Source organism: Perognathus longimembris, chromosome 2 (genome assembly GCF_023159225.1).
Source record: "Perognathus longimembris pacificus isolate PPM17 chromosome 2, ASM2315922v1, whole genome shotgun sequence".
NCBI lineage: Eukaryota > Metazoa > Chordata > Mammalia > Rodentia > Heteromyidae > Perognathus > Perognathus longimembris.
The window spans coordinates 143,141,464-143,160,775 of NC_063162.1; the positions used below are offsets into that span (position 1 = coordinate 143,141,464).

The following is a 19,312-nucleotide window of genomic DNA, read 5'->3' on the forward strand; positions in this document are numbered from 1 at the left end:
TGTTTGCTTTATTTTATACATTTAAATAAATCATTTGACTTATTTTGCTATAAGGAATTGAGGTAGTGTTCTAGCTTCCTCGCAGCCCATAAATACTAGCTACTTTATTCACTTAACACTATTTTTGAGCTGACTACTTGATTGACTAATTTTCTTCATATATAAAAGTTTAATAGATTTTGCCTATGATTTAAAGTAAAAGTTAGACATCAGAATAAATTAGCTATTTCTGATCATCATAAATAAAACCTTTTAAGTGATCATTACTTCTCAAAGAAGTAGCCACTTGGTTACATTTACTTTGAAGGAATTTTGAGTTATGGCTCCCATATTTGGAATTCAGCATGTGCTGAATATATTTGTATTTTTTGTTTAACGTTTGTTTTAAAAGTTTTTTGTTTAGGGCTGGGAATATGGTATAGTGGTAGAGTGCTTGACTTGTATACATGAACTCCTGGGCTCGATTCCTTAGCACCACATATATAGAAAAAGCCAGAAGTGGCGCTGTGTCTCAAGTGGTAGAGTGCTAGCCTTGAGCAAAAAGAAGCCAGAGGGGCTGGGAATATGGCCTAGTAGTAGAGTGTTTGCCTCACATACATGAAGCCCTGAGTTTGATTCCTCAGCATCACATATATAGAAAAAGCCAGAAGTGGCGCTGTGGCTCAAATTGTAGAGTGCTGGCCTTGGGCAAAAAAAAAAAAAAAAAAAAAAAGAAACCAGGGACAATGCTCAGGCCCTGAGGTCAAGCCCTACAACTGACAATAAATAAATAAATAAAAGAACCCAGAGACCGTGTTCAGGCCCTGAGTTCAAGCCCCAAGACTGCCCCGCCCCCCCAAAGTTTTTGTTTAAATGAACTATTATTATAGACTTAGTAGGTATGCCTGGCAGTGGTCTTTTTTTTTTAAGTCAGCTGGATTTTTCTAGTATATACAGTGCTAAAATTTCTGCAGCGGTTGTTTCCCTGACTCTAATATTCTTATGTGGAAGTTTAAAAAAATACAGACAATTGGCAATTATCTCTTCAGAAATAGTAATTGTTCACGTTTCATATGGTATTCTATTTCTCTTTGCTTTCTTGTTTTACAGAATTGAGATCTTATCACATATATTCATCACTCTTATTTATAATGAAATACCAAACATTTTCCTGTATGTTCAAGCATTGTTAAAAACCTAAATGACTGATCAAATTTTTATTATGTAGAGTACGTTTTTATAGTCTTCATAACTTTTCACTATTCTAACCCTGAATAACTTCTAAATACTAATTTCTTTGCGGCGGGTGCGGGGGGGACACAGGGGTGTCAGACTAGAAATTAAAATCAAGGCCTTACACTCATTCTCAACTTTTTCTTTCATGGTTGGTGCTCTACCACTTGAGCCAGTTGAGCCAGGACTCCCACTTCCACCTTTTTGCTGGTTAATTGTAGAGATGACGTTCTGGTTCGTCTGCCCGAGCTGGCAGTTCAGCCTCCTGAGTAACTAGAATTATAGATATGAGCCACTGGCACCCACCTGATAGTTACTGTTGCTTTTATTATTGTATCAGTGCTGTACTCAGGCATGGGCACCATCCTTTAGTGTTTTGCTGTGAGCTAGTACTTTACCATTTGAACCATAGCTCCATAAACTTTCCTGGCTTCAAACTGTTATCCTCAGATTTCTATCTAAGATTACAAGTGTGAGCCACTGGTGCTCAACCCTGAACATTATTGCTTTTAAGACACATTTCCTAGGTGGGCAACCAGTAGCTCATGCCTATAATCCCTGGCTACTCAGGAGGCTGAGATCTGAGGATTGCTATTCAAAGCGCACGAAAGTAAAAATCTGAGAGACTCATAAAATACTTAGAAAAATCTGGAAGTGGTGCTGTGGCTCAAGTGGGACTTTGATACCCTTGAATGGGACAGAGCCCAGGCCCAGAGTTCCAGCCATAGTACTGGCCCCTCAAAAAAGACACCTTTCCCCCCCCTCCCCCTCAATGTACCAGTACTGGGGCTTGTCCCTGAACTCTTTGATCAAAACTAGAACTCTGCCAAATGAGTTACAGCTCCACTTCTGGCTTTTTGGTGATTAATGGAGGTAGGTGTCCCATGGACTTTTCTACCTGGGCTGGCTTTGAAGTGTGAACTCTACATTTCAGCCTCCTGAGCAGCAAAGATTACAGGCATGAGTCACTGTCTCCTGGCTTCTCAAGATGCATTTCTGGAAGAAATATTACTGAGTCTGAGACAGTTTAGTCTTTAGTTTTGCTTGTACCTTCCTATGTACCCTAACTCACAGTCCCTTTTCTCAGCCTCCTGAATAGTAGGATTAGAAATGTGTGCCACCTGACCTTGCTAAATGTATGTGTGTGTGGCTTGAACTCAAGGCCTAGGCGCTCTCCTTGAGCCTCTTTGTGCTCAAGGCTAGCACTGTACTGCTTGAGCTATACTGCTACTTCTGGTTTTTGAGTGGTTAATTGGAGATAGTGTCTCAGGAGGATTTTTCTGCCTGGGGTGGCTTCAGACCTGGATCCTCAGATCTAAGCCTCCTGAGGCAGCTAGGATTACAGACATGAGCCACCAGTGCTATATATTATATAATATATTATGTTTTTATATATTATGTCTTATATATATTATATTTTTATAAAGGCTGTATTGCTTTGTGCCCTGTTAAGCAGAGTATATGAAAGGAACTGTTTTCTTACATCCTTAACCTTCCTTGGAATTGTTTATGTTTAGTTCTTTTAAATTTGGTAGTAGATATGTAATCTTGCATATTTATGACTGAACCCCCTGTACTATTTTATTTTACTTCTGTAGTTGCATTTTGAAAAAGTACAGTATTTTTTTGTTTGTAGTATTAAGAATTGAATTCAGGGTTTCCTACATGTGAAGCAAGTATGCAACCACTGGGTTATATCTCAGGTCCCAAAGTATTGTTTGTTTGTTTTTTGGCCAGTCCTGGGGCTTGGACTCAGGGCCTGAGACTGTCTCTGGCTTCTTTTTGCTCAAGGCTAGCACTCTGCCACTTGAGCTACAGCGCCACTTCGGGCCATTTTCTGTGTATGTGATGCTGGGGAATTGAACCCAGGGCCTCATGTATACGAGGCAAGCACTCTTGCCACTAGGCCATATCCCCAGCCCTGTTTTTGTTTTTTGAAGTATGGTTGTTTTTTAATAAAGTTGACTTTCTAGCAGTAATTTTTTTTAAATTAAATCTCTAGGCCATGGATCATCTGCAGTCATTCATTTCAGATTGTGATCGAAGAACAGAAGTGGCTAAGAAGAGATTAGCAGAAACACAAGAAGAAATTAGTGCTGAAGTGGCAGCGAAAGTAAGAATTTTACTAATTTCTTTAGTGTAAAGTGTAGCTTTCACCCACTACCTTTGTGACAATTTTTATTTTGAATCATTAGATGTGTAGGAGGTTGCAAAGTATGGTCCTATGTATGTTGTAGGAAATTCTCTATTCTTTTTCTTTTACTGACCCCAATGACATTTTACCCAGCTGTAGTACAGTATCAAAAATTAACATCAATCGAATACTTATATTTTATTCAGAGTTCAGTTATGCATGCAATTATTTGTGTATAGTATGTGCAGTTTATAAATTTGTATATACCTGCCAACCACAATTGATACTTTATTAGTATTACCATGACTCCTCCCTGTGTTATATTCTCTATAGCAACATGCCTAGCTTTTTCATCACTAGCCTTATGACAACCATTATTCTTCATCTCTATAATTATGATATATTATAAATAAAAGTTAAATCTATACTCTGTATCTTAGATTGGCCCTTTCTTTCTTTCTTTCTTTCTTTCTTTCTTTCTTTCTTTCTTTCTTCTTCTTTCCTTCTTTCTTTCTTTTTTTTTTTTTTGCCAGTCCTGGGGCTTGAACTCAGTTGGGTCTTGAGCACTGTCCCTGAGCTGCTTTTTGCTTAAGCGTAGCACTCTACCACTTGAGCCACAGTGTTACTTCTGGCTTTTTCTGTGTATGTGGTACTGAGGAATCGAACCCAGAGCTTCATGCATGCCAGACAAGCACTAAGCCACATGCCCAGCCCCTCAGATTAGCTTTTTAACTGTCTCTATAACTTCTTGAAGTTGTACACATTTCATATAGTATTACATAGTATAGATACTATAGGTTAACCTTCAAAGTTGGCACTTTCAAGGCATTTGTGTTGTGTCAGCTTTCTGGCTAGTACTAACAAAGATGCAGTAACCATTTATGTACAAATTTTTGAATGGATATATATTTTTATTTCTCTGGGATAAATGTCTAAGATTGGAACTGCTAGATCATCACATAAATTCCAGTTTTGGTTTTCAAAGCAGTTGACAAATTTTTCTAGAGTGACTCTCATTTTACATATAATGAGTAATATGTGAGTGATTCATTTCTTCACATCTGCCAGCATTTAATGGTATCATTATATTCGTTTTATCTTTGTAAGGCATGTACTGTGATCTTATTGTGGTTTCAAATTTTGAGTTGTTTTTTTTTGTCCTGGGGCTTGTACTCAGGGCCCGAGCACTGTCCTTGGCTTCTTTTTGCTCAAAGCTAGCATTCTACCACTGGAGCCATAGCGCTACTTCTGGTGTGTGTCTCTCTCTCTCTCTCTCTCTCTCTCTCTCTCTCCCTCCCTTCCTCTCCCTCTCCCCCTCTCCCCCCCTCTATCTTTTGTCAGTCCTGGGGCTTGAACTCAGGGCCTGAACACTGTCCCGAGGTTCTTTTGCTCAAGGCTAGCGCTCTACCACTTGAGCCACAGTGCCACACTGGCTTTTTTTCTGTATATGTGGTGCTGAGGAATCAAACCCAGGGGTTCATGTATCCAAAGCAAGCACTCTACCTGCCACTACATCATATTCCCAGCCCCAAGTATTTTGTTTGTTTGTTTGTTTGTTTGTTTTTGACCAGCTATTTTCCAGAAATGTTTGGTGATCTTTATCACATACAGAATGTAGAGAAAAAAGCAAAATGATTCCCAATGATCCTTCATCACCACTAGGTTTTAGATCTGTTAGTTTTGTCTCATTATTGCTTTGTTCTCTACTTTTTTTCTTTTTCTTTCTTTCTTTTTTTTTTTTGCCAGTCCTGGGCTTGGACTCAGGGCCTGAGCACTGTCCCTGGCTTCTTTTTGCTCAAGGCTAGCACTCTGTCACGTGAGCCACAGCTCCACTTCTGGCCGTTTTCTATATATGTGGTGCTGGGGAATCGAACTCAGGGCTTCATGTATGTGAGGCAAGCACTCTTGCCACTAGGCCATATTCCCAGCCCTCTACTTTTTTTCTTTTCTTTTAAAACATGTTTACACTGTATTCCAATCAGCCTCACCCGACTGTCACACTAGCTGCTCTCCTTTTCTCTCAAAAAAAAAAAAAATCCACCACAGGCTTATTTGTTCTGTTTTCAAATCATAAATAATCTATTTTGATGATATTTGGACTCTTTCTTGATAATCCCTACCAGTCTGTTCTCTTTCCTTATTCCCTCCACCTACCAATCAAACAACTTTCATTGAGTTTTTCTGCTACAGCTTTATTTTATTACAGAAGCAAATTCTAAGTGTCATAATATTTGCTTGTAAAATATAACTACAGTATCACATTAATAGTTGACAATACATTTCTTTCAGAAAAATCTGTTGACAGTAATTTTATTTAACTTATATTTTTACTATCTTTAGTTATACAAAGGGGTTATCATTCACAGATCAGTTTATATGTATGGTGCTTATTGACAATAATTTTTAATGCTAATATCCAAATATGTTTATTTTCCCTATATAGAGTCAATTTGTTATAATTAATATCCAAACAAGACAATCTATATTGCATTTGGTTGATTTGATGACTTATTCCTTTATAAAATGGTATGTACTATTCAATATCATCTAGTGCATTTTATAAAAGTACACAGAGACAGTTTTCACAGTAGCATTCACATAACAGCTTTAAAATATGACATTAAGATAAGTATTTAAAAAGGAATAATGAAGAGAATGAGTTAGGATAAATGTGGTTGAAATAGTTTATATATTTGAAATAGAACAGTGAAACGTTTTTGAAATTATTTGCAAAAAACCGGTAGGGTGAAGGAGACTGATAGAAGGGGTGAGATTGACTACATATGTGTAACTGTCACAATGAAACCCCCTCCTATACAACTACTGTAGACCAGTGAAAAAAGGTACGTTTATATAAGGAGAAACAGATTCCCTTTTTAAAAATGGGATATTTTTTAGCTAACCCTTTCTGTGGAAATGGAGACTCTTTTAAGACTGGCACCCTGAAGTAGGGGATCTACTATCTTATGATTAAGAGACCCACAGTGTTGTACAGCATTCTAATGGTTTTCTGTTGGTTTAGAAGAACTGTATAACAAACTACCTGAATAGTTATTTAATCTGTGATGATGATGAAAGTGAACTTGGTTGAGCAGTTATTGCTGTGCCAGCTGTATATGTCACTTCTAGTGTACTTAACTGTAGGTGTCTTAGGCATTCTCTGAAGGCTGGCTTTACCTTGTTCTCTTAGGAGGGTTGCAGAGCTACAGAAGCGTCACACTCCATCACAGTGCTTTTCAGGTCTTTTTCAGGGTCATACTTGGTGCCATTCCATTAGCTGATACAGGGAAGGGTGAGGATCTTAGGGCATTTCATATACGGTTGCAGATATTTTCAGGAAAATACTACTTTGACTTTTTTTAAAAGAGAGATATGATAGAATTGGGACTTTGCTTGTAGAAAAGGAATATATTATATTAAAGGTAAGATTTTTGGCACTCGGCCAGGAGTGGGTGTCAGTATTAAATGAAAATCTTTACTAATGTAATTGGTCTCACAGCAGACCCTCTCCTTAACTTTTGTTTTGTTTTTGTTTTGTTTTTTGGCCAGTCCTGGGGCTTGGACTCCGGGCCTGAGCACTGCCCCTGGCTTCTTTTTGCTCAAGGCTAGCACTCTGCCACTTGAACCACAGCACCACTTCTGGCCTTTTCTATATACAGTGCTGAGGAATAGAACCCAGGGCTTCACTTGTACAAGGCAAGCACTCTTGGCACTAGGTTATATTCCCAACTCCTCCTTAACTTTTGTAAAAAAAAAAAATTACTGTGGTTGGGTGCTAGTGGCTCATGCCTGTCATGCTAGCTACTCAGGAGGTTGAGATCTGAGGATCATAGTTCAAAGCTAGCCCAGGTAGGAAAGTCCACGAGACTCTTAATCTCTAGTTAACCATCCAAAAAGCCAGAAGTGGAACTGTGGCTCAAGTGATAAGAGTAGCCTTGATCAAAGGAGCTTAAGGACAGTGTCCAGGTCCTGAGTTCAACCCACAGGACCGGTGTGCATGTGAACGCACATGCATGCGCGCACACACACATACACATACATATATACACACACACACATACACATACATGCACACACACACACATACACACACACAGCAATAAAGTAAGTAGATCCGTAAGACTAAATATAAATTTCATTAGGAGGTGGAGGAATACCAAGAAGTGGGTTAGAAAGGCATCCAAACGGCCAATTCATGGAAGAAGTTAATTATTTTACACTTGAAATATGTCACCTAAGTAGACACTGGAAATAAAAAATAACATTTAGATTGGTAGTATTCTTGATCTCGTTGATATGACCACAGGGCTCCAAATACCTTATTTTTCATTTAGAGTATGCTCAGGAAATAATATTTACACTGGTACTGGCCTACGTAACAAATCTTGTCTGAGACTTTCTGAAATATTTTGAAGTTTAATATTCATTCTATTTATTCATGGTCTTTTCTGTTTTCTTTTTAGGCAGAACGTGTTCATGAGTTAAATGAAGAAATTGGTAAATTGTTAGCCAAGGTAGAACAACTAGGAGCTGAAGGGAATGTGGAAGAATCTCAGAAAGTAATGGATGAGGTAGAGAAAGCACGGGCAAAGAAAAGAGAAGCAGAGGTATGTTCTTAAAACCACACTACAACCTTCATGTCTGTACATCTTGTAGAACCATATATTTATTTGACTGAAAAGTTAGAAAAGGAAATTTAAACTGGCTAAAAGTATTTAATTGGCCTTTGTTGTACTGTTGGGTTTGTTAGTAGTTTTGGGGAATTTGGAGTCATTAGCATATTGAAATTTATAACTTCAGAAAGAAACAGCAGTTAACAATATTACTTGTAGTAATTCTAATAAAAAAAAATTTTAGTCACTGGGTTCCCGTGGGTCATGCCTGTAATACTAGCTCGCTACTCAGTAGGAGACTAGTATTGGAGGATCACAGTTCAAAACCAACCCGGTCAGAAAAGTCCCTATGAAACTGTTATCTCCAATTAGCCACCAGAAAACCAGAAGTGGTCTTCTGGCTCAAAGTGGAAGAGCAGTAGCCTTACTGAAAAAGCACAAGGCAGCAGCACCCAGGCTCTGAGTTCAAGCTCCATGACTCACAAAAGTTTTAGTCTAAAAGTAATTAGAAGAAAGGTAAACTCGTACATAAAGGACAAATATACAGAACAAATAGTAAGGTGGTGAATTTAATGCCTATGTATCATTTTACTAAATGTAAATGATGTAAACTTTGCAATTAAGTGGCAGACATTGTTATAGTGGATTTTTGTTGTAAAGCACAGTGCTTTACCAATTGAGCCACTCCTCCAGCCTGATTTAGCTAGATACTGTCAACAAGAAACCTACTTTTAAAGCTACAGGCCTAAATAGGATGATAAGGTGTGTGCTGGTGGCTCATACCTGTAATCCTAGGTACTCAGGAAACTGAAACCTGGAATCTCGGTTCAAAACCAGACCACGCCGAAAAGTCTGTAAGACTCTTAACCACCAAAAAGCTGAAGTAGAGCTGTGGCTCAAGTAGTAGAGCACTAGTCTTGAGCAAAAAAGCCCCAGGACTGGCATAAAAAATAAAAACCAGGGTATTGCTTAATTCAGATATCATTAGTTGTCCCACTAATACTCTATCAAAAAGTTAATCAGGGCTGGGAATGTGGCTTAGTGGTAGAGTGCTTGCCCAGCATGCATGAAGCCCTGGGTTCAATTCCTCAGTACCATATAAACAAAATGCTTGAAGTGGCTCCAGTGGTAGAGCTCTAGCCTTGAGCAAAAAGAAGTCAGGGACAGTGTTCAGGCCCTGAGTCCAAGCCCCAGGACTGGCAAAAAAACCAAAAACAACCCTATGGTTAGAGTTTTGATAGTAATACATATTCCTATCAGGAGAGATATCTTAGTGGTTTGTTCCAGTGTTGATGATGTGCCTATTTTTATACTAAGTTACAGTGTCTATTGTTTTGTAACTAGTAAACCAGTATCTTAGTATTGATACTTTTGAGGCTATAAATAATGTTTCTCATACCCTTTACTGTTTGGAAACCAAGTTAGGAAAACACTATCACACTGAGCATTACCTTCAGCCCTCTCCTCACTTTTTCGTTTGTTTGTTTGTTTGTTTTGGCCAGTCCTGGGGCTTGGACTCAGGGCCTGAGCACTGTCCCTGGCTTCTTCTTGCTCAAGGCTAGCACTCTGCCACTTGAGCCACAGCACCACTTCTGGCCATTTTCTGTATATGTGGTGCTGGGGAATCGAACCCAGGCCCTCATGTATACGTGGCAAGCACTCTTGCCACTAGGCCATATCCCCAGCCCCCTCTCCTCACTTTTTCATCCATAGTTTTTAGTAGCCATTGGTGATTTTTGCTTGACTTTATTGACACTCCTCCTCCTCCCCCCTTCTTTTTGTGCCAGTCCTGGGGCCTGAGTGCAGTCCTTGAGCTTGAGTCTCACAGACTTTCCTGGCTGCTCTCTTTGAACCTCGATCCTCAGATTTCAGCCTTGTGAATAGCTCAGGATTTTACAAGTGTGAGCCATTAGCATCATCTAGCTTATTGGCTCCTTTTTTTTTTTTTCTCCCCCCAGTCCTGGGGTTTGGACTCAAGGCCTGAGCACTGTCCCTGGCTTCTTTTTGCTCAAGGCTACTAGCACTCTACCTCTTGAGCCACAGCGCCACTTCTGGCCATTTTCTATATATGTGGTGCTGGGGAATCGAACCCAGGGCTTCATGTATATGAGGCAAACACTCGCCACTAGGCCATATTCCCTTGACTCACTTTTTAAAGAACAGTCTTACCTATTCTATCAAGGAATTTTCAGTAGTAGTTTCTTAGCCAAAGCATGGAAAATTAATATTTTTAGTTGTGCATGTGGTATCTGAGGCAAACCAGAATTCTGCTAGTAAGGTAAAAGAGTAGGAAAACCTACCAATGTTTATTTTCCCATGCACTACTTTTAGAGAAAACATGTTGAATATAAGACATCTGAATCTCAGTGAGGATACCTTTTAGCTCTTACCTTAACATGGCTGCTCTTCTTAGTGAAGACTCATCATTTTTATGCTGTTTCAGTTTCTAAGGAAGGAGACAAGTTATTTATGATAGAAGAAAATGGAAGGAAACTATTAACTGTGTAGAAGACATGTATTCCTTCTCTGTGTGCATGGGTAGCTGGTTTCTGCTTCCTCAGTCCTCCACTAAAGTGCAGTATAGAAGCAGCTATGTTAGACTTTTATTTATTTTTGTGCCAGACCTGTGGTTGAACTCAGAGCCTGGGCTCTGTCTCTAAGCTTTTGTATTCAAGAATTGAACAACAACAACAACAAAAAAGAATTGAACCACAGCACTACTTCTGGCTTTTGGGTGGCTAATTGGAGGTAAGAGTATCATGATTTTCCTACCAGGGCTGGCTTCAAACCATGATCCTCAGATCTCAGCCTCCTGAGTAGCTAGGATTATAGGTGTGAGCCTCCAGCACTTGGCCCTGTTACATTAGGTTTTAGCAAAAACTATTGAAAACGAGCATTGAGAATAACCCTTTAGAAAATTGCATTCTGTATCATGTAACTATTAGTATCTGGGATGTCCCTGGCTTTTAAGAAAAAAAGCCAAGTGCTTGCTGTTCTTTGAGAAAATCTGTAGAAACACATTCTGCAATATATGCACAGCAAGTCGTCTTTACAGTCTTCAGTGTTGGTTTCCTCTGAATTTACATAATCCTGCTTTTGTTTTTCATAAGTTTTTTTATTTTAGGAAATTGTTAGCATTGACCATAAAGTATAAATAAAAGAAACAAATGTTTAAAGAAGAAAAATATATTTGCAACTGTTACCTTTGACCATAGTTAGACCAGTCTAAGATAGAATATGGAGATAAAGGGAACCTAAAGTTTTCATGACAAAATAACCATGCTTCTAGTATATTTATATAAAACAAAATATTTAGTATAAGCATGACTTTTAATGAAGTTTGCATAATTATCATTTTTCTTGTTTTGCTTAGGAAGTTTATCGGAATTCTATGCCAGCTTCTAGCTTCCAACAGCAGAAACTTCGAGTCTGTGAAGTCTGCTCTGCCTATTTAGGGCTTCATGATAATGACAGACGACTGGCTGATCATTTTGGGGGTAAACTGCACCTGGGATTTATTGAAATAAGAGAGAAGCTTGAAGAACTAAAGGTACATTGGTAAATTAATATTCCTCACCTTATTTTATTGAGCACTTTTTATAAGTATTGTCTTTTTTAATAGTGTTTTGACTATTACATTTAGTTCAACTCTGACTGAGTCATGTATGAGTTGGTTGAATGGAAGGTGCCCAAGAAGCAGCCTTTTTCAATACTGTTCCATTCTGAGATGGAACATTTTGGGTTGGGTACAGTACTAATAGGAGTCATTTCCAATTTATTTCTAAACTAGTCCTTTGTGGTGGGGATGAGGGAGGGGGATGTATACCCGTAATGACCTCAGGGCCTTGTGCTGTTGCTTGGCCCTTTCTCCCAAGGCTGACTCTCTTAACACTTGAGCTACACCTCTGCTTCCACCTTTTTGCTGGTTCATTGGTGATAAAAGTCTCATGGACTTTTCGGCTTGGGCCATCTTCTAACTTTGATCTTCAGATCTCAGCCTACTGAGTACCTAGGATTACAGCATGAGCCACCAGCACCTAACTTTACTAAATCATGTAAAGTATTCATTGCTATCTTCCTTTTCAGTAAAATCACTAAAAATATTAATACCATTTACAGAGAGATTGAATCTAATATTTATTTGAAATATTTTTCAATTCTTCACTAAGTAGCAAGCTTGTCCAACCTCTCGTTTTATGCTCTTGCTTCATTCCAGAGAGGACTTAGAATGGTACTTAGAAAACAACAATTACTAATAAGCATATAGGCTTCTGTAAAAAAGGTAATACAGTTCTATTATCTTCCCAGTTGTATTGACAGAATAAAAAGCACGTGTGCAGGCGTGCACACACACAAAGTAAAAATGAGGCAAGAATCAGGAGACGTTATCAAGTTGCTATAATTGTAGCACTGATTGAAAACTGGCTAAAGGTTTACAATCTTACAGTGCTGCCCACCAGATACTATATAGAAAATGACCTGGATATCTTATGGGTGGGGACAGGAAGAAAAGATTGGGAGAAAATGATAGAAGGGGAGACATGATTCAAAAAGAATTGGACTGATTGTACCTGGTTCATGTAACTGTAAGCCTTCTCTATATTGATTGTACAAAAACAATAAATGATTATTTAAAAAAAAGATTTACAGTCTTGATAGTCAATTTCTGTGTAATTTGTTACAGGAATCAAAACCAAGATCCATATTTTATCATTTAAAATAATCTAGTGACATTTAAAACAACCTGGAGCTGGATGCTAGTGGCTCATGCCTGTAATCCCAGCTACTCAGGATGCTGAGATCTGAGGATCATAGTTCCAAGACAGCCCAGGCAAAAAAAAAGTCTGTGAGACTTATCGCCAATTAACCAACAGAAAATTGGAAGTAGTGCTATGGCTGAAAAGTGGTAGAGAGCTAGCCTTGAGCAAAAGAGCTCAGGGGCAGTGCCCAGGTCCTAAGTTCTAGCCCCATGACCGACCCCCCAGAACCATTCAGATGTGTTGGTACATACCTGTAGTCCCAGTCCTCAGGAGATTGATAAAGAGGAGTGTGAGGTCAAGGCCATCCATGCTTGCAAAAGAAAGCTGAAGTTCAAGAAAACAAACATGGGGATGGGAATATGGCCTAGTGGCAAGAGTGCTTGCCTCGTATACATGAAGTCCTGGGTTCAATTCCTCAGCACCACATATATACAAAAAGGCCAGAAGTGGCACTGTGGCTCAAGTGGCAGAGTGCTAGCCTTGAGCAAAAAGAAGCCAGGGACAGTGCTCAGGCCCTGAGTCCAAGCCCCAGGACTGGCAAAAACAAAACAAAACAAAGAGAAAACAAACATGTAAAAAAATAATTAAAGTAGAATCACAGGATACAAATATATCTATTTGTGAGCCATTATCAGCTTTTTTTTTTTTTTGGCCAATCCTGGGCCTTGGACTCAGGGCCTGAGCACTGTCCCTGGCTTCCTTTTTGCTCAAGGCTAGCACTCTGCCACTTGAGCCACAGCACCACTTCTGGCCGTTTTCTGTATATTTGGTGCTGGGGAATCGAACCCAGGGCCTCATGTATACGAGGCAAGCTCTCTCGCCACTAGGCCATATCCCCAGCCCCCATTATCAGTTTTTTGAATAGCATGATGTCAAGTAAGTTTCTAAAAATTGTCAAAATAACTTTGATTATATCATACGAAGCTGTTAAACTCAGAAATGATACCTACTTGAGAGTCAAGTGTAAAATTACAGACCTAGCAGTAGAACCCTTTAGCAGTTTCCTCATATCTTTAAAAGCAGCAGTCTCAGGATAATGAGAAATGACATTTTTATATCAGAAACCATATTTATGGTAACTTGTGATTTGTAAGGGTTTGACACATTTTTAAAAATAGTATTTGGTTGAAGAAAGTTTCATAGAAGTGATTTTTGAAATGCCATTCAGAAGTGATCAAGAAAAGTAATGATGGGGTGATGAGGAAGAAGATTCTGGAAAGCACATTTGTAAGCCTAATAATTATACCTGGTCAAAGCTTCAGATTGAACTGTTTACTCATCAGATTAAATGTAGCACATTGGAAACAAAATACTATAGTAAAGGTTAGGTTAAGATCATTAAAAATGGGCTCAATAAATATGTACCTCATATATTAATGTTTTGTTTTTATTTTTAAAGAGAGTTGTAGCTGAGAAGCAGGAAAAAAGAAACCAGGAACGCCTGAAGAGAAGAGAAGAAAGGGAGAGAGAAGAACGAGAGAAGCTGAGGAGGTAGGGAGTCCTATTAGTTCAAATATTTGAAGTTAAATCTCTCTGGTTCTAAAAGGAAATATGAGGTGCTTATATCTGTTCTGGGACATGGAAAATTTCTGTTCACTTTTTAAAAATATCACCAAGGAAAACAATTTTTCCATAGATGTACAGATTGTATACCCTTTGTCCAAAATGCTTGGGATAAGAACGTCATTCAGATTTTGGAGCTTTTTAGATTTGTGAATATTTTCATGAGCCAACAGTTAAAAATCCCTAATTTAAAACTTCAAAATCTGAAATGCTCCAAAATCTTAAACATGATACAAGTATCATGTCTGTTCAGATGGTTTTGGATATCTGATTTCAGATTGATTAGATTAGAGATGCTCAACCCATATTAGTTCTTAGCCACATAACTGAAGGTACTTCTTTCAAAATGTGTAGCAAAGAAAGCTTCATATCCCTTTTCTTCCTTTCCCTTTGCTTCTTCCCTTTTTCCTTCTCCCCTCTTTCTCATTTCTTCCTTCTTTCATTTTCCTTCCTCTTCACTTTCTCCCCTACTACTTCCTTTTTCTCTTCTCTTTTTGGCCAGGAAGTGTACATGTGACCTTGTACATTCTAGGCAAGTCTTTTCTTTTTCTTTTTCTTTTTTTGGCCTGTCCTGGGCTTGGACTCAGGGCCTGAGCACTGTCCCTGGCTTCTTTTTGCTCAAAGCTAGCACTCTGCCACTTAAGCAACAGTGCCACTTCTGGCCGTTTTCTGTATATGTGGTGCTGGGGAATCGAACCCAGGGCCTCATGTATACGAGGCAGGCACTTTTTGCCACTAGGCCATATTCCCAGCCCCATCTAGGCAAGTGTTTTCTACCATTAATTTACATCTTTAGCTTTTCAGTTTCCCTCCCCTCCTCCCTTCCTTGTCCTGGGGCTTGATCTCAGGGCCTGAGCACTGTCTCTGGTTTCCTTTTTGCTCAAGGCTAGCATTCTACCACTTGAACCACAGCACCACTTCTGACTTACTCTGTTTATGTGGTGCTGAGGAATCAATTTCCAGAGCATCATGCATGCTAAGCAGGCACTCTACTGCTAAGCCACACTCCCAGCTCCAAGCCTTTCAGTTTTTCAGATAGAGTTTTGGTAGTTATAGCTGGATTCGTACTTTGCTGTGTAGCCCAAGTTGGCCTTCAACCCTGAATCTCCAAATCTTCTGCCTCTGCTTCCTGAATGCCATGACTGTAGATGTATACCATTGCACACTACTTGAATATCTTCAGTTCTTGGAAAATTTATAACAAAATACCTGGGTAACTCTTCTATTTTTCATACTGAACTAGATAGGAACCTCCTTGGCATAGAACTGTATTCTCAGTGTATTTCATACTTGGTGATAACAATGGTTGAATTTTATGTTTGTTGATTTCATTGATTGTTTTATATTAAACTTTAGTTATTTTTATTTTCTCAATTCTGTGAGCTATGAGTCAAAAATTATAATAGCTAAATGTATAGATTTTTGGTTATTAACATTTATGAATTGCTATCTTGTGGCTCTTGGTATTCATGTGATTACGTGACTCAATTATATACATGAATATATATGATTATGTCAGTCACAAATATATGCCAGTCATATTTAAACATTACTGTATAGCTGGGTGCCTCTGGCTCATGTAAACCCAGCTCTCAGGAGGCTGAGATCTAAGGGTCATGGTTTGAAGCCAGTGGGGCAGGAATGAGCCTCTTACCTCCAATTTACTACCCAAAAAGTTGGAAGTGGAGCTGTGGATCAAGTGGTACAGCTAGCCTTGGCCTTAAAAACTCAGAGGACAGTACCCATGCCCTAAGTTCAAACCCAGGACCAACATTTAAAAAAAAAAACCCAGATTGGGGATATGGCCTTAGTGGCAAGAGAGCTTGCCTCGTATACATGAAGCCCTGGGTTCAGTTCCCCAGCACCACATATATAGAAAACAGCCAGAAGTGGCGCTGTGGCTCAAGTGTCAGAGTGCTAGCCTTGAGCAAAAGAAGCCAGAGACAGTGCTCAGGTCCTGAGTCCAAGCCCCAGGACTGGTGTAAATTAAAAAAAACAAACACAAAAAACCCCACAAAAACAAACTAGCTAAAACAGTTTTTCTAAGCTATTTATAACTAAAACTGCATATTGTCAGTGTAGCAACAGCCTTTGTAAGTCATGTTCTTCTTTTACAACTTTTTATGATGGGCAGCACTGCCTGTTCTAATTTATAGTATTTCCTCAATTGTATTACATAGCTCTGAAATTTAAATACCTTTGCTCAGATATGCCTAAGTTAACTAAAACCCTTTATAGTATGTGAATAGGTCATCCTGATTTCTTATAGCTTTGAGCATATTATACTCAAAATATACAAATGTATTTCTTTCTTTTTATTACATGACTGGAAATCTCTGTACTGTGAGGACAAAATGGGACAAAGCTATCTATATGTGTTGTAATGTTTATGACAATATAAATATCATTTTGCACAAAACTAGGTTTCTCAATTTAAGATTTGACTGAGATAAGTCATATGAGCACAAAATTTTTTTTATTGCAGGACTATACCTTCATTTTTATAGATGATGATAAAGCATATCACATTTTACTCCAAAGTATATCACGTTTATTCCTTTCATTTTCTACTTGGCAAGTTTTGTTATAAAATGTTACTTTTCCAGATGGAAAACCTAAATAATGCCATTCACCAGTAGATCAATATATTGATTAGGCCAGAGCCCTCATGATTTAATCATCCCTCAATTATTAGATTTACCAATGGTGTAAATCCTCAGTACATGAATCTTTGAGGGAGAGCATTTTGTATCTAAACCACAAAATTATCCTTAATAGCTTCCTACTCTCCCTGGTGAAATTTATGTCACAACTTCTCTTTTGTCAAAGACAACTAAGGTGAGAGAGAATATATGACTTAACCGGGTTGTACAAGGTAGTGCCAGAATTAAAACACACTTGGCTGAATCTACAAAAGTCATGCTTTTATTTTATCCATACTGTATATTATTCACACAAACACAAAACACTGTTTAGTGTTGTACTAACCATAATATTTCCATTAACTGTGCACTGTGTGTATGCTGGGAATGTGAAGAGTACACTATATATGAATATCTCATTTTAATGGAGGCTGGGAATATGGCCTAGTGGTAAAATGCTCACCTCATATACATGAAGGCCTGGGTTCAATTCCTCAGCACCACATGTATAGAAAAAGCCAGAAGTGGTGCTGTGGCTCAAGTAGTAGAGTGCTAGCCTTGAGCAAAAAGAAGCCAGGGACAGTGCTCAGGCCCTGAGTTCAAGCCCCAGGACTGGCAAAAATCTAAACAAACAAGAATATTTCATTTTAAGAGCTAGATGTGTGGCTCAATTTTATTTCTTACTGGTTTATCAAGCCAGAAATCTACCCTGAGTTTGAACCCCAGTACCTTAAAAATGATTTTTTTTAAAGGAAAGAAAAAGATCATGATAGCTGGACACTAGTGGCAAAAACTTGTAATCCTAGCTGAGATCAGAAGATAATAGTTTGAAGCTAGCCTGGGCAGAAAAGTCCACAAAACTCAATCTCCAGTAAAGCCCAAAATAAAAGCTAAACTAGGGACATGACTCAATGATAGAGTGCCAGCCATATGAAAGAAAGCCACACGAGATAAGAGAGGTCCCAAGTTCAAGCCCCAGTACTAACACCACACACACACACACACACACACACACACACACACACACACTCTCTCTCTCTCTCTCTCTCTCTCTCTCTCTCATACAAAGAAACAGATGTTACAAGATGGAGTTGAGTGTTTTAGCATGAGGTCCCAGAATACATGTAGTCTTGTTCCCAGAAAGGAAAAATAAGATGAGAGCTGTAGATAACTTTTTCTAGATAGAAAGTGGGGTTTGGAGAAATAAGGAGTTATGGTATATAATACATTTTAGTCTACCAAATACATATTCCTAAGAGCCAGAGCCAGGTATATGGCTCAAAAACCCCACATAACAAGGGAGAGAAATTTAGAGTTCATAGCACATTCTAAAAAAACAAATTGAGGGCATAAGTACATAATTTATATATTATGTATATAAAAAGTATAATTTAACAGCACATTGTACTGTGAATTTTATTTCTAAAAGTAGGTATTCTCTTTTTAGGTCCCGATCACATAGCAAGAATCCCAAAAGGTAGGTATCACAAAGGATAGGTATACGTAGTGATGCTGTATTTTCAAAGGTGTTTTTTTTTTTTTAAGGAGAATCGATAACTTGTTACTGTGTCTTTGGTAATTCAAAGAGAGAAACTACTCAGAAGACACTTTTATCAAAGTAATATTAGAGACTGCTTTGAAATTTTTGAGGAACCTGAAAATACTCCTAACTATTTCTTTAAAATCTAAGTATGTAACAGGATTTACTTTTGAGCTTTAAACTTAAGAAACTATTCTAGCTGGGTGCTGGTGGCTCATGCCTGTAATCCTAACTACTCAGGAGGTTGAGATGTGAAGATTGCAATTCAAAGCCAGCCATGGCAGGAAAGTCTGTGAGACTCTTATCTCCAATAAACTACTTAGAAAAAGCCAGAAGTGGGGCTGTGGCTTATGTGGTAGAGTCTAGATCTGGGACAGAAACTGAGACCGGCCAGGCCCCGAGTTCAAGTCCCAGGACCAGCAGCACAAAAGAAAGAGAGAGAGAGAGAATGTCTATTAAGTAATATTTCCCTCTTTCATAATATTCATATTCAGAGCATCATCCTAATTTGAATGATAAAATACTTTTATCTGTATTTAAGAGCTATTTACCCAGTCTCAGCCAAACAGGTCTTGTCTGTCCCTTTAACATGGTCAGCTTTTGTCCACTTCATGGCCTATGTTTTCTTTGCCCTTGTGTCTTTCAATTCAGTTTAAATACCATCCTTCCGGAAAGGTGGCTGAGAGTTTTGGCTCAAATGGTAGCTTAGCTAGCAAGGCCCTAAACCACTACAGAGAGGAAGAAACTGGGTTCCTTTAGCTCATGCTTGAAATTCTTGCTACTCAGGAGGCTGAGATCTAAGGATTGAAGTTTAAAGCCAACCTGTGCAAGAAAAAATATTCCTGAGA

The 19,312-nt window shown here is 38.5% G+C and overlaps 1 protein-coding gene and 1 long non-coding RNA gene across 15 annotated transcripts in view; one reads left to right on the forward strand and one right to left on the reverse strand.

Annotated features, from left to right (window-relative positions):
* The window catches only part of Luc7l2 (LUC7 like 2, pre-mRNA splicing factor), a 63,414-nt gene that overhangs the window by 35,993 nt on the left and 8,109 nt on the right, over positions 1-19,312 (forward strand). For 12 of the 14 annotated variants that reach the window (XM_048340306.1, XM_048340304.1, XM_048340315.1 and 9 more), the window contains 5 exons: positions 3,215-3,325; positions 7,810-7,953; positions 11,333-11,509; positions 14,119-14,210; positions 18,372-18,401. In XM_048340306.1, the coding sequence (XP_048196263.1) occupies positions 3,215-3,325; positions 7,810-7,953; positions 11,333-11,509; positions 14,119-14,210; positions 18,372-18,401 (554 nt within the window). The remainder of the gene's footprint in view (positions 1-3,214; positions 3,326-7,809; positions 7,954-11,332; positions 11,510-14,118; positions 14,211-18,371; positions 18,402-19,312) is intronic. The other 2 variants (XM_048340314.1, XM_048340305.1) reach the window with 1 other exon arrangement.
* On the reverse strand, positions 9,359-9,754 carry LOC125347206. The gene is made up of 2 exons (XR_007210129.1): positions 9,659-9,754; positions 9,359-9,427 (listed from the first exon to the last, which is right to left on the reverse strand). It is a non-coding gene; the product is annotated as an uncharacterized LOC125347206 (long non-coding RNA).